Source organism: Vigna unguiculata, chromosome 2 (assembly GCF_004118075.2).
Source record: "Vigna unguiculata cultivar IT97K-499-35 chromosome 2, ASM411807v1, whole genome shotgun sequence".
Taxonomy (NCBI): domain Eukaryota; kingdom Viridiplantae; phylum Streptophyta; class Magnoliopsida; order Fabales; family Fabaceae; genus Vigna; species Vigna unguiculata.
In genome coordinates, this window is record NC_040280.1 from 30,410,614 (window position 1) to 30,435,115 (window position 24,502).

Below are 24,502 nucleotides of genomic sequence, written 5' to 3' on the forward strand. Positions count from 1 at the left end.
TATTATAATTTCTCTTTTAAACCGTATTTTGTTTTTTATATTTTTCAAATGGATGAGTTGTTCTTTAAATTTAAAAGTCAAGACATGTAAATTTAGTATTTTCTTTAAACATAAATGATAAATGATAAGCTTAAATATAAAAAGATTAAATTCAATTACTTTAAAAATAAATGTTTTATTCATATATTTTAAATTACATATTTTCCCTTAATTTATTGTTCTGGGTTTGGGCATTTAGTAACGCAGCTGGAACAAGAGAATTAATGTCATTAAATTTGGGTTTTTTTCCGGTTCCGATTTTCAAAATAATAATTTATCCTACGTAAAAGTAATTTTTGGACTCTCTATTTTGGAATTTTTTAGAACATGCTTTCTAGAATATAATTTTCAGAAGAGGATATCTAGAATAGGAGATCTGAAGTTAAAACAATTAGTTTTGTACTACTCTTCTATTATAGATTTTTCTTAGTTTTGATTTATAAATTTGAAAACGTTATTGTTTTAAATGTATCGGCAAATGATTTTTATCCTACTCTTTTGGAGCTTAATTGATTGATTTATGTTGTAGATTTTCACTTTTCACCTTAAAAATTTTAATGTTCTCTTTTTTATTACTGTGTTGTTTTCCTCGTCAAGAGATACCTCAAGTTCTCCTTCAAAGCATAAATTCATTATATTTTTCTTTTTATTAAATTCATTCTATTTTTCTCATTTTATTATTTATTTAAATTGGATCCACCAATCAGGAATTTAAAAAGTTGTGCAAGTGCATATTTGAGGAATTTGTCCATTTTGTGCTCCAAATATTAATGAGATAATTTTCTTTTACTAAAACTAAAAATTATAATAAAAAGAACATAATATTATTAAACATTCAAGTTGGATTAAAAAATTATAAAAATAAATTATAATTATACAAATATCAAATAACAATTGAATAAATGTCAAATAATTATGAAAAATTATTAAATGTACGTATTAAAGTTTAAAAATTAAGAATAAAATAAGTTAATATAAACTTATTAAATTATCTAATAAATTAAATACATTTCAATAATATAAAACGGGGTATGAAGACAACAATACACATGGATACATATTTATCTCATTCTATATAAATTTAAAAAATCAAATATTACGTATATACATATTCGGTCAACGGAAACTTCTCGATAATATTAATACACGTTCGAAAAATACTCAAAAATAAATTTATTTGTCATCTCTAAAAAAATGAAAATTCATCTTTAGAACTACTTTTACATTTTCTAGTTCTCCTTATATTTTGATTGGATGACTTGTTTTGATACTCAAATAATCTCATTTGAGACTCGAGATAAAAAACAATTTAAACGTATCTTCGTCTCTTAATCATCCTAAACACCTTCTACGAACAAATATTAAGACGAAACTCATAATTTCAAAGCAAATAATACCTAAAATGCAATAATTAATCCTAACTTTGCATTGCTAAGGGTATAAAACTAAAAAGGAGAAAGGGTCCGATTGCTCGGACCGAGGGGCCTCATCATATCATGTATGAATCACATTTTCTGACTTCATGTATGAATCACATTTTCCAACTTCTTGACTTACAATTTCAAGAATTCTTGAAAAAAACAAGAAAGACTTTCCATTACAAGCAAGAGTAGTTTTCAATAGTTATCTAAGCAACCAATATTTGATCTAGGCAGAGTTTATATGACGTTTCAGCATTGACAAGCATTTTAAGGCCAGCTTTAAGATCTGGTATGCCATCCCCCAAAACAGCACATACAGGAAAGATGGGAACACCCTGTACCCTTTTCTTTAACTCGTTGTATACTTCATCTGCACCCTCCTCGTCAATCTTATTTGCAACAATCAAGGATGGCCGATTGGACAAACCGTCCTGATGGTACTCTAGCTCTAGAATTAACTCTCTGAGCTGTTCCCATGGCGGAATTCCCTTCCTTCCATTTAAAGCAGCAGCCAAGTCTACCACATAAGCAAGAACCTTTGTGCGCTCTATGTGGCGCAGAAATGCATGCCCGAGTCCACGATTTTGGTGTGCACCTTTTATAAGCCCGGGAATATCAGCCACGGTTATTGAGAGATCATCGTAGTTTAGATTCCCCAAATTTGGCCTAAGAGTAGTAAACGCATAGTCACCAACAGCAGGCTTAGCCCTTGATATTGCCCCGAGTAAAGTGCTTTTACCAGCATTAGGCATTCCAACAAAGCTTACATGAGCAATACTCTTCAGTTCTAATATAAGAACCGTCTCAACACCAGGTGAACCTGCAAGCAGATAGGAGTGGATACTGTTAGGATCCCGAAGATTAGCTATGTGTTGACAAGCCTCTGCCTTCATAACCATAGATTTCCTTGAATCTTTGGAACTAGACACATTGCCCAGACCGCCCTCTCCACCACGAGCAATGACAATTTGTTGACCTTCTTCTGTTAACTCAGCAACATTGTATATTATCTCTTGGTTCTCTTCAATATCCTCTGTACAAAATTCAGGAGCTCCATTAGAGGTGGAGAGTTGAGAGAATGCATCTGTTGATGCAACATCTCTTGATTTGTCACATTTCTTAGCATTTGTTTCTTCAGCTTGTGTTGAGGAACAGCCAATAGAATGTGTTGCTTTTACTTCCCCTAGTGTATCACTGGAGGTAGAACCATAGCCAGTGTCAGGAGAATCATCAACAAGTGCCCCAGGAATATCCCAAGGGTCTACATCAGTCGAGGATTGAGTTTTGACAACGGACGGAATATCGCCATTGACAAGATGAAGTACAGTGCCAATGGGTACTCGGGCAACCTGTTAAATAAAGCATACGATTTTGGAATGAACTTAAAGTTCTGTATTGCGAACAAGGCTAAATAAGAGAAAATAAAACTATGAAATTGTTTTAAAAGCCAAAATGACAGGTAAAACATCAATTACCTTATCAGCACCCCTGCTACCTATCAACTTTTTTGATGACCCAGGTCCTCCTTTCTCGGCTATCTATGAGAAACAATTAATGTCACCAATCTTTTAAGACAGGAAAAGTTTCATCATTTCAAAAAACATTTTGACAGAAGATACGAACGCATACCAGATGACGCTGCAAACCACTGAAGTCCCAAACTCTGGGAGAGCATTCCAGAATCACATCACCGCCTCTCCCCCCATTGCCACCTACGTCAAAAAGAAATCAAAGTAGCACTGTCATCAGCTCCATTGCACACCATCCACATTTCTTAAATTGCGGTTTGCAACTGCTATTACAGCTACAATATTACAGTTTTGTTGAAGGTATCTACTACCTAATTGCAACCACAACTGCAGTTGCATTGGAACGCAATTTCTGCAATCACAACGCAACTAAATCTGTGAATCAAAACCTTGGCTATAAATCATAATAAAGAGACATACACACCATCGGGTCTTCCCTTGCGCAAGCTGGAGCAACCACTACCTCCATCACCTGCTTTTGCAAATATCTTACACTGGTCTATCATTCGTCTCTCCTACAAAACCACCCATACCCCAAAGAAGTGGTCAAAAACTTAAAATAAATGACAGCATGTCCTTTTCATGTGCAAAAAAAAGTTGAGGATCAACCTGCAAAGGAGCAAGCTTAGACTTCTTCTGAGAAGTATCGGAGTAACGAGCATAAGGTGTAATAGACCATCTAGATATACACCTTCGAGTCAAAGCTTCCATTTGTTTAATGCATTTTGCTTGAAAGAGAAACATCATATGCGCAAACTAGTAACTTGCAAGAGCGAACCAGGTTGGTCCTCTATGTGTGGAAGTTTGGCACCTTCAAAAACTGTGCAAAGCTAATGCAAGATTAATGTTAGACTGAGACAGTGGTCTTCAGTGAAGAAAATTAGTTCAATTAATTAACTTTATGGGATTTCTGGTTGCGGAATTTTCTCAAACAGATTTCGCGCATGACAGAGTGTTATACAATCTTGTGCCACTACTAACAACATGACGATTTTATTTTAGAAATGTAAAATTTGAGGTGAGAGGTATCACCTAACCTTGGTTAATTCAGCATGATGAAGTGCAGAAGCAGAACCTTCGATTTGAAACTTTGCTCGAGACGTTGGCATGCAAAGAAGGGTAAATGAAATGACACGAAAATGAAAATGAGATTCTGGGAAGGAGAGAAAATTAGTGGGGTGTGTGGATCCTCTCAGGACCTTACTGTACATCTCCATTTCCTTTCACCTCAGACTGACACGTGGATATCCAGAAATGAACGGCTCAAATTTAAATTGCAAAACCAGTTGCAGTTTTAATTATTCGATAGAACATAAACTTCTTGTAGTTTATAAATGGGGTTTTTGAAACCCTGATTTCAAACCAAAATAACACACTTTAGTATTAAGTGCAGTATCATCATCAGAACACTAATTAATATAGTGTGTGTATATATAATATTATACATAATTTAGATGTATGAAAAACAAAGAAATGCACATATATTAACTAGTAGTAAATAAATAGTATAATATTTTAAAAACAAATAAATACTAAATTATACTTTTAATAATATTTTTATTATAATTTATGACGTTATATTAAACAACTTTTTCCTTTTGTAAAGCTATGCTGTTTCTTTATCGTTTTTTCGTTTTGATATTTTAGTTGTTGAAATAATTATTTATATTTTACGTGATAGTTTTTCTTTATATGTCACTAAAAGTTTGATTTTAGTCCTACAATATATTAGTTTCATATAAACTAAATCTTACAAATTTAAGGGAAAATTAAGAATTGGAATAAGTTTTATGAATTTTAAAAGTTTAAAAACTTGATTTGAACAACAAAAACTAAACATTTTATTTTTAATTATACATAAGTAAAAAACATGATAAACTCCAGGATGTTAACAAATGAATTTTAAATTTAATTTAACTTCACAAAATTAAATTATAAAGTCAAATACTGTAAATTTGTAACATCCCAATTTTAGCAGCTTACAACTAATAAAAATAGAGAGTTTCATCATAGTTCCAAAACAGATAATTCAGGATACACAATATATTAATACAGTCTTACAAAAGGTATGACTATAAAAATATATCACTTATACACTTAAACTAAACTAATAAACTCTGTACTACTGACCACTGCTAAAGCTCCCACTGGAAACCTCCTCTTCAACACTAACACGATGGCTCTTTATCCTCCAGAAGTGCCTTTGACACTGCAACCACATCTACTCCCACCGAATAGGTGATCATCGCAAAAGGAAAAACATACAACACGAGACAGACACACAACAAGCAAGGGTAAGCTAATTTGATTAAAAGAATCATACAGTTCAATTATAAACAGAAATCATGCAATCTTTGTCATTTTCACTAGAATCACATAGACCACCACAACCACAACGCAGATATATTACTCTAGACTCGATATCCGGATTATGTAAGCGACATTGGATCTCTGGGTGGCTTGCACCTGTGACGGTTCCCAAACTCTGCAGAGTTGGACACACGGAGTTATCACCCGACCGCTCACAGGGTAAGTCCCCTTCGCGTCTAAGACTTGATCAAGTCCAAAGACTAGGACCTCCTGCTACTCCTCACGACATAATCCATTCTGCTCTATATGAGCTTGAATGATTATTGGAGTTTCAGAATACCAACCCATACGGAGTCCTTATGTCCTTACATACGCTAAAACATTCCTCTTAGAATTTCCCTTGAAATCCTAATTCAACCACATCTTCTCGTAATTTGTATTCGTCCAATTTAATCATACGATACATCAATGGTAGCATTCCAACCATACAAGGCCTAAGTTGCACAAGGATACATAAAAACATACATTTCCACCAAAGAAAACAAAATTAGAGCACTACTACTATATTAGCTCTCGCTCAGGCTAAAAAGTCTAGCCTAGGCGATAGGTCATCTCGCTCAGGCGAGCCAGTCTCGCCTAGGCGAGACACTAACAGTGGCAAAAAGAGAAAACCTGGGCGAACTCTCGCTCAGGCTAGGCTGGTTCGCCTAGGCGAGACCGTCTCTCGCTCAGGCGACCCCAGCTCGCCTAGGCGAGACTTCGCGCAGGAACAAAAGTGCGTCTCCTGGTGTTTTCGCTCAGGCGAGCGTCACTCGCCTAGGCGAAAATACCAGGTCACGAACCTGTTCCCACATGCAGTGGATCAGTTTGCCTCAAGCACAAAGCAATTATTCACCAAATCATGCAATTCAAACACTAATTCATCTATCAAACACATAATTCAAGCTCATCTACTAATTTTCTATTCAAATTAAGAAGAGTGGTTAGCTTCCCTTACCTGTTATCATGTTTAGACAGCTTTATAAACGTCAACGCCTTAAAAACGTCAACACCTCTAACTCCACAGAATGCTCTATCTACACATAGAAACATCACAAGAACGATCAGGACATACCGTTATGATCACTGATCAACAGAGACTCATACTGATGATTAAAATGTCGCATGCAAGCGGAAGAGGGCTTGCATGCAACAGAAAACAGAAAAAGACTAAAAAGAGAGCGGAAATTCAACTTACGCGAACGGAGAAACTGATCGGTCCAATTTGAAGAGCTTGCCGAGAGGATCAATCCTACGGTCTCGGTTCTTCAATCAGATGACCAGAGAGACAGAACCTCTAGAGAGAAGTCAGAGAACTCTAGAAAAGTGGTTTCTAGAGAGATAGTGTGTTTTAAAATAATGAAACTCGTTTATAACAATTCTATTTATACTAAAACCTTTTAATATTAAAATAATCGAGTCTCACTATTTTTAAACCACTATCACTCTTAAAACGCCATTTTATAGGGTCTTACAAAATTAACCTTATATTTTAATACTTTCAACGATGGAAAGCTTTTCAAAATGTAAAAAGTCACACAATTAACATATTTGTTTATGTAATATGCATGTTACCAAACTTCATTGTAGTAGTTATCTCATTTAAGATTATTTAACTCAGATGGTTTCTTTAATCACTATTGATTGCGTTGTGTTGCATCTACAAATGCATGTGTGGGCATCTCTGGATCTCTTTAAGCAATCATGAAGAAGAAAGTGAATTGTGAATGTTTACATTTCAGATTTCAAAAATGATAAAGTAACAATGAATAGCCAACAACTAAACAACCAAGTGTAACAGTATTAGTTGTTCTATCTGTCATCTGTAGTTTCTGTTATAAAATGGTGTAAAAAGTCTAAAACACAAATGAACCTTTACATTTGAAAAGAAGTAGAACAGAGCAAAAAGTTACAGAACTTCAAGATTAGGCACATTCAGCAAGCACATCCCCCTGAATCAGGTTGAGAGTCATGGCCACCAGAAGATCTCAGGTTCACGTCAACCATGTCATCTTGTTTTGTGGAAGATAGTGTTTCCATTCCAGGCAATGCAGCAGCAATTTTTCTGAACAGGGCCTAAGTATAGGTTTCACATGTCAATAACTCAAAACCAGTAAATAGGCAAAATCTCAAACACTTGGCCTGCAACACTCTACCCACAATATGAAATGTGGTTAATTTCATCTTACACAAATATTGCAAAAGTAGAAGAGGATTACCTTTATATTAAAACCAGCTTTGGCACTAGCTTCAATAAACATCACGTTTAGTTCACGAGACTTGGCTTCCCCTTCCTCTGTAGAGACTTGCCTAAAGACTCGTGCAAATTATATTGCTCATAAGTAAAAGGTGGCATCAGAAAATTTAAAACAACACTTTTACAAGACATCAAAACAACAACGTAAATCAAACATGCAACATCTCTTACCTCTTATCCACAAGATCAGTTTTGTTCCCAACAAGTACAATAATAACATCATTGCCTCTCTCACTGCGAACCTCTTCAATCCACTTTGATGTGTTTAGGAATGTCTGACGGCCTATTTCATAACAAAATCGAATAAAAATGTATCTGCTTTTATTATTATTGTTGTTGTTAAAAATCAGAAAAAAAAAAGAGAAAGGAATAGGTGAAGGGAAAAAACCCTAAATAAATTGCATACTTGCAACATCATAAGCAATGACAGCAACAGATGAGTCCCGAATGTAGCTTGGAATAAGACTTCTAAATCTTTCTTGACCAGCTGTATCCCTGTCATCATAAAAACAAGAAAGGCTTTGTGGGGAAGAAAATTAAAAACAGAATATTAAATGAAGGAATCCTTTAAGCAAGCTTCATGAACCTCACACTGATTAACCAATAACTAGCATTTTTTATTTTTTTTTACACTACTTCCCTTATTTTCGTTCCTGATAGAATTTCCAACATGCAACATCTTACCACAGCTGCAGTCGAACAGTTCGATCTTCAAGATACATAGTTTTTGATAAAAAATCAATACCAATCGTGGCCTGTTTGGAAAAAATAATAATAAGTACAAGCAAAAGAAAATCATAAAATCTATACTGTGCCAAATTTTCAAGCGCATTATGGTTATAACACAACTTTCTGATAACCTTACGTACAAGAACACAAAATTCCTTTAACACTTGCATTGCCCTATATGATCAACCATCACAAATTGAAACCCGTGATCCCCCAACCTGATCTATTAAACCTACATTTGAATACCTAAAACATATATGATATATTCAGATCAATGATGATGATGATGAAGAGGGTAATTGAAGGTAAAAGACATGGAAAGTTAAAAGTGGCTGAGAAAGTGGATCTGATTGATGACCTGATAAGTGTTGTCAAATTTGTCATACATGAAACGTGTGATGATGCTGGTTTTTCCCACAGACTGGTCACCCAAAAACACCAGTTTGTACTTTGCAAGAGCTGATACTGGCGCCATTTTCACAGCCCCTCATACAACACAACACAACACACCTTAACGATATGTCTCTCCTCATTCAGATTTCCTCCTTTCTCTCTCAACCATGCTCAACATATTTGTGTTACTGTAATTTAAACACAAATCTAATTTTTTTTCAATGCCTTCATAATAATAATAATAATTTCATTGCTTTCTCACATAAATCATCCACAGATAAAAAAAAAACTTAGACTTTACTTTAAATAGTTAATTTTGCAAAACTTTAAATAGTTAGTAGTTAAGCAACTATATATATCGAATTTTGTTTGGATTAATGCTGTGAAAAATAGACTATCAATAGTATAGTATTTGTTACCATAATGACAAGAGAAATTATATATCACCTTGAAATTTTAAGACTTTTGATAATCCAGCATTTTTAGATAGGACTTGTAAGTAGCATATATAAGTTCAGATGTTTAACTTCAGTGCATTTGTTTTGAAAAAAAAAAAAAAATCCACCAAAAACAAATACTGATTGAATTCAGTTAAACTGAATTGTTATGGTGTCTTTAGATTCAATCTGGTCAAAGTCTCCAAAAATAAAACAATCACTGCTTGCCAGAAAGAAAGAAAAAACATCTAATAATATTATATAAGGTTGGTTTTGTGTTAAAATTCTATTAACAACTAACTCTTGTTCATTAAAGAGAAAGTATTTGCACCAATGATTATTAAAGAAGAAAAATTAACGAAAATATTAGTTTTAAAAATAAAAATTAAAAAACTTTGAAGTTGTTGAGATGTTGTTTTTTATGTAAATAACTTTCATGAAAAATTTATAAAATTTCATTACTTCAATGCTGCTTTACGTTTGAATTGGTGGTAGGTTGTCGAGTGGAGAAGAATGAAGTCAAAATAAAAGTTATCCACTTATTCAATCTATAACATTAACAATGAAAAATAAAATGGAAAAAATATGACGCGTGACCGATTCTATTTTGTCTTCATCTTAACGAATATGCGTGTTATAGAACAAATCTTCTATATAATTAAGAACAAAAGTTAGATGAAAGTAAAGAAAATATATTCAATTATGTTTAATCTTTATTTCAAATGAATTATTTACTATATTTCCTACAATCCATCTCATTCTATTATATTTTACTTTATCTTTATCACTAATTAAAACATACTATCAAAAACAAATGACTGTCTTGCGGGTGTCTTTTAATTATTTTGAATATAATAATAATATTTTCAGACAAACATTTAACTTTTTAGATAAAAACCATAATTTACTATTTAGTTTTAAAAAAACATGTATAAATGCTTTTAGCACTAACAAACATTTTAGTTCTTATAAATTCAATATACATTTTTTAAAAATTCCAAAGTATTGTTATCATATTAAAAAAGTAAAACATAACCGAGAAAGGGAAGAAAATATGAGAAACCAGATCCTTCTATCAGTGGCAGGGCTTTTAGGTCAACTTATCGTTTCTAAATTTGGGATATGGCTGGGCTTGTAAGAACATGTAAAAGGAGCATTAGATTCCTAAATAGGGGATGATCTTTTTTACCGCTGCTTGACTTGCTTGTTATTGAGTTTGAGTTTGAATGTGAATAATGCCATGAAAACAAACTTTTGAAGGTGTGTTTGATGAAAGTTTACAAAATTGATTATGCTTAATCTCTGTCCTCGAGAATTTGGAAGTAAAGATAAAATTATTTTCTTATGCATCGATTACTGCACCAAATAATACAAAGAACTTATTTTCTTATTTTGCCACCGCAGTTTGGTATATTCAACAAACCAAACACAGCAGAAAATGAGTAAACTAAAATTTAGAGAATGAGTTACTGGCGGAATAAGTTATGACTTACGAGGACAACATAATAATAAGTTCTGATGAATCTGGTGTCTATGAAAGAAAGAATGACCCATCAGAGGAACATGGTCACTGCAATATCCTCCCAAAGAAAAAGCATCTTCGATAAATCATTTAAAAGCCTAATCCGTTTTTTTTTTCTACACATAGAAACAATTACCAATATCATCGATCCTAATGATCCTAAAGCCAGATTTGGGAAAAAGTTAGTATAACCCACACAGGACTAGCAGTGAACCAAGACAAGCATGTTATTCTGTGTGATTTCTTTCTCACGAGTAGGTAAGAGTAATTTGAACCTATGACATATGTATGATGGGACCCTAACTCCATTGGAATTTTTTTATTACAAACAGTTAACCCAAAATGAGAAGGGAGAATTCATGAATCTCAGAATATATGGCATTCATGCATCCATCAATGTTAGCAAATAAGACGAAAGGAAAAGAAAGATGGAAAAAGGTACAAGAGATAGGAGAATTTAGGTGATTTTATAGAAAAAAGTAGATAAAATTGAATCCCGTAAGCATAAGCAGAAGAAGTAGAAGAGAGAGATGAGATCAAAAAACTACGCGAAACTGAGGCGCGTTGGACTGAGTTGCTGGGAGGATCTCCCAGCGGCAGGGCTCGAAGTCTTCTGATACGGGGCAGTAGCCGGCTAGCGTGACCTTGTCGTTGGAGGCGGCGACGGAGCCGAACTCGAAAATCGACACGGCGGCGTTGGGTGGTCGGGGAACTTCGACGGCGCCGTTCATGCCTGTGGCCTCAGCGAGGAGTTTTGTTGTATCTGCGGCATTGGATTTGAGAATCGAGGAGGATGGGTTTGGTTGGGAATTTTCTTGGATTTGGGGTTTATTCCCCTTTCGCCACCATAGTAAACCCATGCTTTTGTTTTTGGCTAAAGTTGTCTTCTCTCTATGTGCTGTGTTATGTGTAATGTAATGCCTCCTCCGAACCTAACCTTTTTCTTTTATTAAATATTTTTTATTTTTTAATTGAAACGGTTTAATTTTTATTAGATGATGTATTTGTTATTTTTATTTACTTTATATATTTATATTTTATTTATTTTTATTAAGAATATGAAATTTCACGATTAATATAAAATATAAAATATCCTACATTTATCATTTATGAAATTATGTTATTAACACAAAATAATATTAATTGAAAATTTATAATATATATATATATATATATATATATATATAATTCGCTTCAACGATAAAAACGTAATCTGAAATGGTAGAAAAATATAAAATTGTTAAATATTAAATAAAAAATAAAATTTAATTTAATTTAAAATATAATAAAAGTAAAAAAATTATTTTTATAAATTTATATTTATTAATATTATTCTGATAAGATAATTCAAATTTATTCATATTTAATTATTTATCAAATAAACTATTTTAATTACTATACATAAAAAAATAATAATAGTAAGTAATAGTTAATAATTGAAAATATTACTCCATGTCAATCATTTTTAACCAAATATTGCTATACTCTTTCTAGCTAGATTCAATAAAGTTTTTTCTCGGTCATTATTGACAAAAAACTACAAAAAAATGTTTAATTATATTTTAAGTTTACGATAAGTTTGATAACTTTTTTAATTGAGTATTTAATAAATTTTTATCTTTTATCAAGTACTTAACCATTTAAAAATTTTTAATTGAATTTTTATTATTAACTTTTTATATTAATTTATTATTTTTAAAATTTTATTAATTATAATTTATAATTTTATTATTATATCATCATATTTATATGGTTATATTATTATATCGTCACGTCTTATGTATTTATATTGTCATATCTCTATATTGTCACATTATCACATGTTATATCGTTATAATGTATATTGTTATGATATAACGTTATATAATTGTATCGTTATATTGTCATATCGTCATATCGTTTATATCATCCTATCATCATATTATTGTATTGTTATACCATCATTTTTTTATATCGTCATATTTTATATTCTCTTACTATTATATCACATCCTTATGTCGTTATATTGTTATATCCTCATATATTCATATCATTATTATATCATCGTATGATAATATCATTATATTGTCATATTGTTAAATCTTCATCTTATTTTATTGTTATAGTGTGTTATCATTATATCGTCATATTATTATATTGTCATCACGTCTAGTTATATTGTCATATCATCGTATTATTATATTTATAAAATTATAAAATCATAAATTATAATTTATAAAATAATAAAATATATGTGATGATAATTACAAAGTGACAAAATAATAATTATGTTAATCACTTAACGTAAAAGAAATTAACAATGATCATTCGATTATAAATTTTAAATTGACTATAAATCGGTATTAATCAACATTTTTTTATTGGACTATTAAGTGCTATTATTAATTTTTTTGTCTAACTTTCTTTATTGATGCGATAAAAGAAAATTCTCCACTAAAATTATTTAAAACAATTTTAAATAAGATGGTGCAAAAGGTTTCTTCTATCAAAACTAAAAGTTAATGGTTGATTTTAGCTTAAGAAATAAGCTTTGGTTATTAAAAAAAAATTACCAGATTGAAGGATAGAAATTACAATAAAAAAAATTATGTAAGTCAACAATGCCTAAATCGAGATTTATTTAATAGTATTTTGATTTTAGCCCAATTAAATTTTAAGAGAAAAATATAAATGAAAAATATTTGTTTAAATTTCTATAATTTAAATTTATTGTTCTAAATTATGAAAATTTCAATGCTCAAACGAATTCATATTTATTCATTTAAATATAGCTTAATATGATTAAAAACAACTAACAACAATTAATAACATGTGTGGTTCCAAAGTTATCTCATTGATGGAACACATTGTACTTATGATCTAGATTAAATTCTATATTATTTATTCGTGAATATAAAAAAATAAAAAAAGAATATCACTTTACTTTGACAATTTTTATGACTTCGGGCAAATCTGAGAAGCAATCTGTAACTCTTCCGCCATGAACGACGAACAACAGTCTCTGCTTCTCAACTCTTCTTCTCGCTTCTCGCCTCCTCAGGGTTCGTTATTTCTTTCACGTATTCCATTTCTCTTCATAGCGACAGAACAATCTTTTTCTTTTATGTTGTTTTTTCCCACTTACGTTTGGTCGTGTCAGGAGTGAAGCTATCGTACGGCACCGCCGGCTTCAGGGCCGATGCGTCGCTTCTCCCATCGACGGTCTACAGAGTGGGAATCCTCGCAGCCCTTAGATCGCTCAAGACCGGTTCCATCATCGGTCTCATGATCACTGCCTCACACAACAAAGTTTCTGATAATGGAGTCAAAATCGCTGACCCTAACGGTGGAATGCTCTCGCAGCATTGGGAACCCTTCGCCGACGCTCTCGCCAATGCCCCTTCTCCCCAACATCTTCTTGTGGTTAGTAATGGCTCAAATTATTTATTCCCACATTACCATTTTTTATAAATTGTGTTCGGTGAATGTGGTTATGTTCGTGTGTATGTATCACCTGCAGTTGATAAATGAATTCGTGGCGAAAGAAGGGATCTTGATGGATGGGGTCAGCCATGCCGAAGTGCTTTTGGGGAGAGACACTAGGCCTAGTGGAGATGCTTTGCTTGAAGCAGCTAGACAGGTATGTACAAGGTTTTAAATTGCAGTTTCACGGGGACAAGTGCGGCCGATGCAGTTTTCGTGGACATGATAAAATCCTTGACGATGTTGCTGAAAGCATGCTCATAGATTGTTTTTTAAAACCTTGGGCGTGCAAGAGTCATCATGGTTTTAAGAAACTGTCTGCAACTGAGATTTCGGCCGCAATGTTAAGGTTTTTGAATTACCTGCAATTGCCATCGTGGCTGGATTTTGTTTGCAATTTTCCACTATGTCAATAACACAATTGGGGGTACAAGAATCATAAATGATGGGATTTTGTACCAGATTTTATTTTATTTGGCTGATTTTACTTGCATATACTTGGATGAAAATGAAGGGGGTCACTTCAATTGTCGGAGCTGTTGCGACGGACATGGGGGTCTTGACAACTCCACAATTGCACTGGATGGTTCGGGCCCGAAATAAGGGTGTGCAAGCTTCAGAGCAGGATTACTTTGAACAGCTTTCAAGCTCATTCAGGTCAGACCAATGCAGACATTGCTATGGTAGTAAATGGACATTGCTTCATGTTGTTCCATTATTTTGTTGATGTTTAAGTCATTGCTGAACACATCCTTCTAGGATTGTCGTGTGATTGAATCAGGTGCTTGGAGGATTTGATCCCAGCTGAAAAAAGTAAGCTTGATGGGGTGAACAATAAAGTGGTTGTGGATGGATCCAATGGAGTCGGTGGAGTAAAACTTAAAGTTTTAAGGAGTTTGTTGAATGCTTTGGTTGTTGAGGTTCGGAACAGCAGTGAAGATGGAGGTGTACTGAATGACGGAGTGGGTGCTGATTATGTGCAGAAAGAGAAGGTTGTTCCTCACGGCTTTGATTCTAAAGATGCAGGGATAAGGTTAGTCTGCTCATCATCTTGTCCTAGAAATGAAGTTCATGCAAAACATGCTGTTTGAAATTACTAGTATGTGTCCGAGTAATTCTCCAATAGTTTGTGGTTATCTTTATAGCAAAAGCAGTTGAAATGTTTAATCATTCTGCATAATTACTGCAAGTAATTCCAATGGTAATAGTAGAAATGGAGGATTTGTCATCCATTGAAACTTAGAAATCTGTAACCATGAATTGATAGTTGTTAGCACAATCTTGAGATAATTTCACTTTTAAAAATAATGAGCAAAAATCATTCAACCTAAAAGGATTATGTTTATGGCCTGCATGTCATCTTTCTTTCATATAATTTGTGATAGAGGGTGTCTGTGATGTGGATGTTTTCAGGAAAGTTGCAGGAAGTTCTTATTTGATGCTGGATAACATAGATCTACCATTTGATTCAATAGATGCATTCTTCTAGTGCTGCTATGTTGGTGTTATTTATTAAGGTCTTTACTAATGGAGCTAGTTCTAGTTTGTAGGTGCGCTAGTTTGGATGGAGATGCTGATCGGCTTGTTTATTTTATTGTACCACCTGAAAGCAGTGGTAGAATTGATCTTGTTGATGGGGACAAGATACTATCCCTGTTTGCCATATTTATTAGGGAGCAACTGAGCTTTCTTAATGAGAATGAAGGCATAAAAAATTCCCACCAGGCTCGTCTTGGTGTTGTACAGACTGCCTATGCAAATGGGGCATCTACTAATTATCTTAAACAGTTAGGACTAGAAGTTAATTTTACTCCAACTGGAGTTAAATACCTACATGAAAAAGCTGCTGAATTTGATATTGGTATCTACTTTGAGGCAAATGGCCATGGAACTGTCTTATTTTCAGAATCCTTCGTGGGGTGGTTAGAGGCCAGAACTAAGGAGATTTCTTCAGGATCCAAAGGTTTGTTCGGTGGTTTGTGATTATTCTCACTTTATTTGCAAGATTGAAGTGCTGAAAGAAATAGAAATCTTTTGATTGTTTATTTGAGGTTCAGAAGGGGAAAAGGCTGCTTTGAGGTTATTGGCAGTCAGTAAGTTGATCAACCAAGCTGTTGGAGATGCTTTGAGTGGATTGCTCTTGGTCGAAGTCATTTTACAGCACATGGGATGGTCCATACATAGATGGAATGAACTTTATCACGATTTACCGAGCAGGCAGCTCAAGGTTAACCTTTATAATTTATCTTTTCTGAAGCTGGAGATTTTTGCACTGCTATCAGAACTTGAATCTTTTTTTCTTTTTTTAAAGTATCAGAAGTTTAATTTGGATCACACACACGCACATACATATATGCTCCTGATATTCTCCTATTTAGGATAATAATTTTTACATAGTGAAGTTAATATAATTGAAATGTTAATCATAATTTCAATTATGTTAATTTAAACGTTCAAACTCAGTTTGCTTGAAAGTCTTTGTTTTAACATGGATCAGGTTCGATTCACACTATTTACCATCTTCTTTCTCAATCGCTTACATTTGCAATGCAGTGACTATGCTTTAAACCCGAAACTTCACATTTCACCTTGGTTGTGAAGTTTCTGTTTAATTTTTGGTAATGTTATATGTGATTATCACTCTACTGTCACTATATTAGCATAGAAATTGTGAAATGAATGCTTGCTTTGGCCGTTATCTCTCAGGTTAAAGTTGCCGACAGAAATGCTGTGATTACAGCAAATGCAGAAACTGTGGTTGTTAGCCCCCCTGGTTTACAAGAAGCCATCAATGCGGAAACTGGTATCTTTTTTGGCTTTTCTTTTTCCTTTTCAATTTCTTGACATGACATGTGTGTTTGAATTACATATGTTTTACCAACTTTGACATTGATGAAAAGAAAGATGTAGAAATGTGTCATGACATATTTGTTTGAAATAAAGCTCCTCTACCCTCACATTTGCACTTTCATCCCTTGAAGCCTTTCAGGGAGAAGATTAAGATGTAGAATTTGAGTATGCTAATATTGCAGATTGGTTCTTTTCTTATCTGGGTTTACAGGGAAGTACCACCAAGGTCGATGCTTTGTGCGACCATCTGGTACTGAGGATGTTGTTCGTGTATATGCTGAGGCATCCACGCAGGAAGCAGCTGATACACTATCCAACTCTGTGGCTAAGCTTGTGGACCAATTCTTGGGACTCGGCAGCTCCTAACACCACAGCAACTCCTTTCCCTTCCATGTCTTCCTTTTATTTTTCATTTCATATTACATCAAATGTACCCTTTAGCTTTTAAGGTTGTCTAACCATGGATTTCTGTTACTTCTGCATATTAACATCTCTGTCATGGTGGTTTACATCTTATTGAAAAACTAATTAATAAAGTTATGTATTATGTGGTGACTATCTTTTATTCCATACGTGACTTGAGTTTCTTTTAATAAAGTTTCTGCAAACAATTCCTTAATAATGTAGAAAAATTTGTTAACAGATTAAATGTGTAGATGTATGAATTACTAAGTAATGACTTAGAATTTATAATATAATAATTCTTTTTTCTGTTTGGGGACATGATTTATACTTTTCAAAGTTTCATTTTAAATTAATTTGACTCAATGGGAAAGAAAATAAAATTTGATTAAATAGTATTTTTAACTAAGAATAAGAATTGTGCTCAATTATTTTTAATATAATTAAATTGGTATAATTTTAGGAAAAAGTACATTACACTTTAATATTATTAGGGCATTATTTGTTGTTGTTCGATAAAGAAGATGAAAAATTCTTTAGTAAAACAAGAGGTAACAAAATTGTTAAGTTTGGGGGGAAAGAAAAGGCAAATTTGTTTAAAATTAGTTTTATCTTTAATATTCACTGTATAATAAACCACCAAGTAACTTGTGGAGCTAGTAAAAAAATTCGCCCACCGTGGGGCTCGAACCCACGACCACAAGGTTAAGAGCCTTGCGCTCTACCAACTGAGCTAGACGGGCTTTTATTTTTATTATCTATATTTCGGATTTAGTTTTATAACTCTTGGTCAAGCATTAATTCCTGGAATGTGAAAAATCTGAATGAAATATTATACTCAAAAACCATTGTTTGCTTAAATTCTTTACTTTGCGAATTTTGCATGCCATTAGTATTGTTGTAAAGAAGCACACTAGTTCTTATGCTGAAAAAACAAGCTTAGCTTAAAATTAATTATATTTTAGTTACTTTAAAATACACGTTTCATTACATACGTATTCTCAATCCAGTACTTCTTTAATATTACTTTAAAACAATAATAAAACTTTAAGTTTTGTTTTGTTGTTTTGAAAAATGACAAAAAGTGTAGAAGAATAATGTAGTTAATAGAAAATTGTCTTATTAGTGATGTATAACAAAAGAGTGAAGGCAATGACAATGTTTTATAACAAAAAAGAACTAATACATGCCCACAACAAAATCATCTCAAGTAACTGGCTCAGACTTTGTAAGGTTTACATTGCATGAAAATACAAATTGCATGAAGATTACATATAAAACTAGAACCGACAGAAGAAAAAAATTAGATGATGTATTTAATATTTTATTAAAGACCGATTTGTCAATATTTGAACGAATAACTATGAATTGATTTTTTTTCATTCATCAACAAAATGATATTTTTTAAATAACATATAATATAAATTTTAAAATTTAGATTTATTAAAACAATTTTCTAAATATATTATACTAAAAAACTACCATTAAATATGAAAAACCACCTTCATTCAACCGTTACAAAATTAAGAAAGTAATATTAAAAATTATGTTATATCATCTTTTACAAAATATAAAAGTTTTATCTAATAGTCAATTGTCATCTGTAGAGCATATGGTCCATCAAGTAACTTACACTTTTAATTTATGTAAAATGCAACAATGTGTTACTATTAGTTAATCAAGTTTGATGTGAAACGCGATGTTATGTTATTAGTCCGCCAAGTTTGAATAACGAATAATGAACAACAAATATGCAACAATGTATTACTAGTAAGCTAAGTTTGAATAATGAATGATGATCAACAAATACGTTGGTCCAGTGTATCAAACCAAATCAAAAAATTAAAATTTTAAACTTATGACATTAAAAGTTTAATATATTATTGACAGCATCGCCAACTATCAACAGAAATTTCTAGTCATAATTTATATTTAAACTATGTTAATTTAACTTTCATCTATCTTATTGCCAACAGAATCTTTCCAAACAACCTTATCTTACCAAGAGAAAAATTTATACTGTAAGCTGCTTGCATGATAAAAAAAATTATAAATTGTATTCAAGTTAATCCAAAATTAAATACAAACTTAAGGCAAACCAAATAAAAAAGTTAATTTTTAAACTTATCACACCATTTATAAAGTACAACGAATAAAATCCAATTTTGGGTTGGGGAGCTTAACTACTTTAATACATTATAGCAAACATATCCAATTAACAACAATAATTCTTTTGGACAGAACTTATATCCAACCCCTACCCTGCACTGCTTATATATATTCTTTCATCTTTTTTCATATAATGCTGTAGAAAACTAGAGAAAAAACCTGCATAAAATCAAAAACACAACAAAAGGTGGACAACACATGACAAACTACAATTAACATGCACATCCACTTGACTGGGGTTGAGATTGTGCGTTGCCAGTTGTAGACTTCAAGTTTACATCGACCATGTCTTCTTGCTTGGCAGAGGATAGTGTTTCCATTCCTGGTAATGCTGCAGCAATTTTTCGAAAGAGGGCCTGTAGATGTCCCGTAACATAATGCAAGTTAGAAACAGGAAAAATCACAATTTAAAACAAAACTTTCAAATGCAAGAAACTTAAGGCAAATGATTAGGATTTAGGACTGAAGAATAACAAGTAAAAGTTCATGATATGTAAGGAAGTTAAAGTAGATCTCTCAGAAATAGTGTTCAAACACAAGCATTTAAAGTTCAATCATATAGCATGATTCATTTCACTGTGGCCAGAAACAAAGCATTTAATAAGAATGTATGCAAAAGAAAAAAGATGGGTGTTAGATAGGTTACTTTTATATTAAACCCAGCCTTTGCGCTAGTTTCAATGAACATGACATTGAGCTCGCGTGCTTTTGCTTCCCCTTCCTCTATAGAGACTTGTCTGCAGACTCACAAAATTGGTAAAACAAAACAAAGTAAATTTCAGAGTGTAACACTAGCCAGTATCCAGAACTATACAGCAAGAACATGCAATTCCCATGAAACCTCTTTAAGGTCAACTTAACTCATGCCAGCTAAAGTCTGGAAAATTGAACTCTTCTGTCCATCCAAAACTACCTAGACAAAGCTGATCACTAATGTCAAGGGTGATCTTCTATGGTAGGTTAACTTGCATGCATAAGACTTTTAACTGATAAGCAACCCCTTAATTCCTTGGTGTGATCTATAATATAGGCCAACAACTGCTACAAGTGTTTAACCAAGAGCAGAGCAAGAGATGGGTTGTCTACACACTGGGATATACGTTGTAAGAATTCCAACAAACTACTAGAGAAAGCAAAGGGACTAATTGTAACCATTCCTACATCTAATTCCCACATTATGTGATCTTACTGTTCCATACCAATAATTTATTTCCTTCCTACAACTTCATGTTTGCAGTGGTAAACACTTAATTTGAATATAAAATGGGTGACAGATAATATTTTGGATGAAAAGAGGATATGGAAACAGATGGGTGACAAAATATTATATTGGATGCAAATGAAGGATAAAAGGAAGGATCCGAGACAAAAGTACACCACTGTAACCAGTTTGATAATACCCAGAGAGATTCTGATTACATATTTACTGTTTAATAATTCTTGGTAAAATGATTTTCAGTCTAAGAAAAGTTGGTAACAAGTGGTTGGTTTAAGTCAATATATGTGATTTGTCAAATAGTTCCTATCCTTAGACTCATTCCAACATTCTTCTCTTCTTTACTACTCATTACCTTTTTTCAACAAGATCAGTTTTGTTCCCAACAAGAACAATAATGACATCACTGCCTCTCTCTGTTCGCACCTCTTCAATCCACTTGGCTGTATTTAGGAAAGTCTGTCGGCCTGTACAGCAAAAATATCAAATTTATTAGAAAATGTTCCAGACAAAGCTCTTAACAGAAATTTAAGTCAACCCCTTATTCAAATCATGTAAAGAGATTTGGATGCAATGGTTTGCTATAGAAGGTTACGGGACTAGTGCATAATCACTATATCATTATGCTACTTTCGTGGTTCCACGAGAAAAGGCATAGCACCCTGCTATCACAGCACATAATATTTAAAATAATGTGAAGCTCATAATAAGTTTACAATCAAAGTCAAAGTGCTTCAGTGTGTTAACAATAAAAAACAACTTCAATGATACCAAATATTTTTAAGAGGCAAAAGTTGTGTAAGATGGCATAAAATAGCGGCAAAAGTAAAAGATGAAAAGAAAGGAAATCCCAGATAACATACTTGCAACATCATATACAATAACAGCTACGGATGAGTCCCTAATGTAGCTTGGAATAAGACTTCTAAACCTTTCCTGGCCAGCTGTATCCCTGCCAGAACACATGAAAAAGATGAACATTTGGAATACAGCAAAAACAAATTCACATAAACTAAAACCAACGCTACACGTCCAATACCATTACAAATATATTTTCAACCAATAAAAAACTTGAATACTGAGGAAACACTAACATAGTGCAAATGCTAGAAGCATGAAGTATGTATAGAAATTTAAAGTTTAGAATAGAATTTATCCAGCTAAAAAAATATTTATTTCTGTAAATATAAATATAGTGAAAGCTTAAAAACAACAATGGTTCAAAAAAACAAAATGTAAAATACAAAAGGATATAAGATACGAAGTTTAAAACTCAGCACATGATATGAATCATTGAAGTCAAAGTATCAAGATTTCACCTGTATAAATCCAGTAATCTAAAAAGACAAGTAAACCCTGCATTAATCATTTATAAATTCCAGGGAAAGAAAAAACTGCGGGCTGACTATTTAACCTACCCAAAAATTTGAAACACAAATCCTTTTTCTCCTATTTGGGATTGAACAAAATTAAACTTAGTTCACGTCAGCACAAGCAAAATGCAATCATTGAGACCGACTAGAAAGTGAACCCTCACATTCAGGCAAAATACAATTAAAATGTCATTATATACTTTCTTTCGTCCTATCATCGCATGTCGTTAGAATAAAATGGTAGGAAACTATCCCACCCAGGCTTTCCAACCTATTCCAATCCTTTCCTTTCCTAAACACCCTTTCATTTCCTGACCATTTTATATATGAGATGCTACTCCAAATCTTACCACAACTGCAATCGAACTGTTCGATCTTCAAGATACATTGTTTTCGATAGAAAATCAATACCAATTGTAGCCTGCACGAAGAAAAAAAAGTTCAAAATAAAATTCAACAAAAGTATGATAGTATGATCAAGCTACGAAATGAAAGTACACACAACGATAGTAGCTGCATGGCTATCATGTTTAGAAAGAAACTAAAGCTTGAAGTGAACGGATTATTAATCAAACATATAGTTGATTTGAAACACAACTATGCATACACTATATGAAGATGCAAAATGTGATTCTCAAGAAAAAATTAGGCACAAGTCAATAATATAGCCATAATTATCAAATGAAGCAATCAAATATATACTTAGCAGCCATAGTTAGTGAGTCAAGGCCTATTTGGATACAAGTTGGTAATGTTTTTAATAGTTCCTCTACTGGAAATATAAACCTTTCTTCGATAGAAGAGATCTCAAAAGTTCTTCTAGATTTGTATTCAGAGATATTCTTAGTAAATAGGTTGTTTGTTTATTCTCATTAGGTTTGAATAATTTCTCAGCATGTTCAAGCTCGTATTTATCAAAAAGTAGTCCAAAATCTAAAAGGCAGAGGGGAACATACGAAAAGTCAAAGTGCACAAGCTGAATCAACAGTAGGATTTATAATCAAATCTAGATCATTTATTTGAATTCTTCCTTGTTCTTTTAAATAAAATAATAGTAATAATAATAATATGATAATCGTTCAGCACAACAGTTTACTAGATAAATTAAACTGCACGGAAAGGCAAATCAAATTCAAAAGCAAAGATAAATCTGAATCGAACAAAGTTAGGAGCCTAGGATTAGTTTTACTAGTATACATAAAAAACAACAAATCAAATGAAACAGCAAACAGCGAAGGTTTAGAAGTGGTTTTAGCCTTGACGAACTAAGTAAGGAGTTTCTTATGCGGTTTTGGATTGGATCTGAGGGTTTAGAGACAAACCTGGTAGGTGTTATCGAATTTATCGTACATGAAGCGAGTGATGATGCTGGTTTTGCCCACGGATTGGTCACCCAAGAACACCAACTTGTACTTAGCTAAAGCTGAAACAGGCGCCATTGCAAAATCGAAAACGAAAGCAAAAAGAAGAATCGGAAGAAGCCGAGAAAAACCCCGGAGGTTCGTCGGGGTTGATCTCGGACTAGAGGAAAAGGAACAAACAATAAGACGCGGAGAGAGTTGGCTATTGCTGTGAAAATGTTATTTAATGGGATCGCATGAGATGAAGGACGGAACCCCAAAATTTAAATAAAATAAATTTCAACCCCGGCTTGGCAATTTTTTTAAAATAAAATAAAAGAAATTGCATCTACTTTATTAATTTTAGCCTCCTAGATTAAATAATAATAAAAATAATGCGCTTGTTTGTTTTGAAAACTCAGTTGGATCACCTTTGTTGACAAATAAGATAACTATATATTTTGCAGAATTAAGATAACTCGATAGAAAGAAAAGTTATTTAAAAAAAATAACTATATATTTAATTTTTCAGTTTTTCAAAATTTATAAATTTCAATTCTCTTTCAAGAAATTTCAGCTGATGGTAAAATATTCAGCTACTTATACAAAAAACAATGGTCAGACGCGTAACAGAGTTTCCGTTTACTTTACTGTTACTGATAATGTGTCAACATTTCTTCTTATTAATTGAATGATATATGAACGATAACTAAATTTGTTAAGTATTAAAAAATTGATAAATTGATATTTAATTAAATTTTATATGAATTAAAATTATGTGTCGGTAAAACAAAAGTAAATTTAAACATTCTGACAAGTTAAGGAAAAACATGTACGGTTAGGTCAAATTCTCGTTTGGAATCACAAAGAACCTTTTATTTTTACTTCTCTTTAAAGAGAAAGGAAAACATTTTGTTAAAATTGTTTTAAGTTCACTTTTAAATTGTTCTACTAATTCAGAAAATCAAATATCAAAATATTTGTTTTTCACCGAAATTATTTATGGAAGCAAAT

General features: G+C 32.6%; 5 protein-coding genes and 1 non-coding gene across 10 annotated transcripts; 1 reads left to right on the top strand and 5 right to left on the bottom strand.

Moving 5' to 3' along the window:
* Positions 1–1,533: 1,533 nt before the first annotated feature.
* On the bottom strand, positions 1,534–4,164 carry LOC114172388 (probable GTP-binding protein OBGM, mitochondrial). 4 transcript variants are annotated; one of them, XM_028056878.1, is made up of 6 exons: positions 4,027–4,164; positions 3,599–3,819; positions 3,414–3,504; positions 3,090–3,172; positions 2,936–2,998; positions 1,534–2,809 (listed from the first exon to the last, which is right to left on the bottom strand). In XM_028056878.1, exons 2-6 carry the CDS (start codon positions 3,734–3,736, stop codon positions 1,667–1,669), a joined length of 1,518 nt encoding a protein of 505 aa, XP_027912679.1. In that variant the 5' UTR covers positions 3,737–3,819; positions 4,027–4,164; the 3' UTR covers positions 1,534–1,666. The 4 variants fall into 4 exon arrangements, with proteins under 4 accessions (XP_027912679.1, XP_027912684.1, XP_027912694.1 ...); XM_028056883.1 differs by having other exon boundaries at positions 3,599–3,809; positions 4,027–4,158; XM_028056893.1 differs by having other exon boundaries at positions 3,599–3,809; positions 4,022–4,158.
* A 2,929-nt stretch (positions 4,165–7,093) lies between these two features.
* Positions 7,094–8,935, bottom strand: LOC114174250 (ras-related protein RABH1b-like). The gene is made up of 6 exons (XM_028059049.1): positions 8,683–8,935; positions 8,280–8,350; positions 8,002–8,090; positions 7,767–7,878; positions 7,558–7,648; positions 7,094–7,414 (listed from the first exon to the last, which is right to left on the bottom strand). The coding sequence occupies exons 1-6, from the start codon at positions 8,797–8,799 to the stop codon at positions 7,274–7,276; spliced, it is 621 nt and encodes a 206-aa protein (XP_027914850.1). The 5' UTR covers positions 8,800–8,935; the 3' UTR covers positions 7,094–7,273.
* Positions 8,936–10,959: 2,024 nt separating this feature from the next.
* LOC114174039 lies at positions 10,960–11,594 on the bottom strand. The gene has a single exon (XM_028058779.1). It carries the CDS (start codon positions 11,534–11,536, stop codon positions 11,213–11,215), a length of 324 nt encoding a protein of 107 aa, XP_027914580.1. The 5' UTR covers positions 11,537–11,594; the 3' UTR covers positions 10,960–11,212.
* A 1,983-nt stretch (positions 11,595–13,577) lies between these two features.
* On the top strand, positions 13,578–17,560 carry LOC114170518 (phosphoacetylglucosamine mutase). 2 transcript variants are annotated; one of them, XM_028056017.1, is made up of 9 exons: positions 13,578–13,717; positions 13,816–14,078; positions 14,176–14,295; positions 14,653–14,795; positions 14,920–15,171; positions 15,689–16,101; positions 16,190–16,365; positions 16,845–16,941; positions 17,200–17,560. In XM_028056017.1, exons 1-9 carry the CDS (start codon positions 13,657–13,659, stop codon positions 17,352–17,354), a joined length of 1,680 nt encoding a protein of 559 aa, XP_027911818.1. In that variant the 5' UTR covers positions 13,578–13,656; the 3' UTR covers positions 17,355–17,560. The 2 variants fall into 2 exon arrangements, with proteins under 2 accessions (XP_027911818.1, XP_027911824.1); XM_028056023.1 differs by having other exon boundaries at positions 16,196–16,365.
* A 500-nt stretch (positions 17,561–18,060) lies between these two features.
* On the bottom strand, positions 18,061–18,133 carry TRNAK-CUU. Its single transcript has one exon. It is a non-coding gene; the product is annotated as a tRNA-Lys (tRNA).
* A 1,360-nt stretch (positions 18,134–19,493) lies between these two features.
* LOC114170535 (ras-related protein RABH1b) lies at positions 19,494–23,756 on the bottom strand. Its single transcript, XM_028056033.1, has 6 exons — positions 23,471–23,756; positions 22,499–22,569; positions 21,639–21,727; positions 21,131–21,242; positions 20,206–20,296; positions 19,494–19,915 (listed from the first exon to the last, which is right to left on the bottom strand). Exons 1-6 carry the CDS (start codon positions 23,585–23,587, stop codon positions 19,772–19,774), a joined length of 624 nt encoding a protein of 207 aa, XP_027911834.1. The 5' UTR covers positions 23,588–23,756; the 3' UTR covers positions 19,494–19,771.
* Between the last annotated feature and the right edge of the window lie 746 nt (positions 23,757–24,502).

What these genes read in the sequence shown, in the direction of transcription:
- LOC114170518 (XM_028056017.1), top strand. Translation starts at nt 13,657, where the DNA reads ATGAACGACGAACAACAGTCTCTGCTTCTCAACTCTTCTTCTCGCTTC. An exon ending in CTCCCCAACATCTTCTTGTG is followed by an intron (nt 14,079 to 14,175) that starts GTTAGTAATGGC and finishes TATCACCTGCAG; the next exon opens with TTGATAAATGAATTCGTGGC. An exon ending in CAGCTTTCAAGCTCATTCAG is followed by an intron (nt 14,796 to 14,919) that starts GTCAGACCAATG and finishes TGATTGAATCAG; the next exon opens with GTGCTTGGAGGATTTGATCC.
- LOC114172388 (XM_028056878.1), bottom strand. Translation starts at nt 3,736, where the DNA reads ATGATGTTTCTCTTTCAAGCAAAATGCATTAAACAAATGGAAGCTTTG. An exon ending in CTAAGCTTGCTCCTTTGCAG is followed by an intron (nt 3,505 to 3,598) that starts GTTGATCCTCAA and finishes GTGGTTTTGTAG; the next exon opens with GAGAGACGAATGATAGACCA. An exon ending in GCGCAAGGGAAGACCCGATG is followed by an intron (nt 3,173 to 3,413) that starts GTGTGTATGTCT and finishes TTTTTGACGTAG; the next exon opens with GTGGCAATGGGGGGAGAGGC.
- LOC114174039 (XM_028058779.1), bottom strand. Translation starts at nt 11,536, where the DNA reads ATGGGTTTACTATGGTGGCGAAAGGGGAATAAACCCCAAATCCAAGAA.
- LOC114170535 (XM_028056033.1), bottom strand. Translation starts at nt 23,587, where the DNA reads ATGGCGCCTGTTTCAGCTTTAGCTAAGTACAAGTTGGTGTTCTTGGGT. An exon ending in AATTCGATAACACCTACCAG is followed by an intron (nt 22,570 to 23,470) that starts GTTTGTCTCTAA and finishes TTCTTCGTGCAG; the next exon opens with GCTACAATTGGTATTGATTT. An exon ending in TATTGTATATGATGTTGCAA is followed by an intron (nt 21,243 to 21,638) that starts GTATGTTATCTG and finishes TTTGCTGTACAG; the next exon opens with GCCGACAGACTTTCCTAAAT.
- LOC114174250 (XM_028059049.1), bottom strand. Translation starts at nt 8,799, where the DNA reads ATGGCGCCAGTATCAGCTCTTGCAAAGTACAAACTGGTGTTTTTGGGT. An exon ending in ACTGTTCGACTGCAGCTGTG is followed by an intron (nt 8,091 to 8,279) that starts GTAAGATGTTGC and finishes TTATGATGACAG; the next exon opens with GGATACAGCTGGTCAAGAAA. An exon ending in AAGCTGGTTTTAATATAAAG is followed by an intron (nt 7,415 to 7,557) that starts GTAATCCTCTTC and finishes ACCTATACTTAG; the next exon opens with GCCCTGTTCAGAAAAATTGC.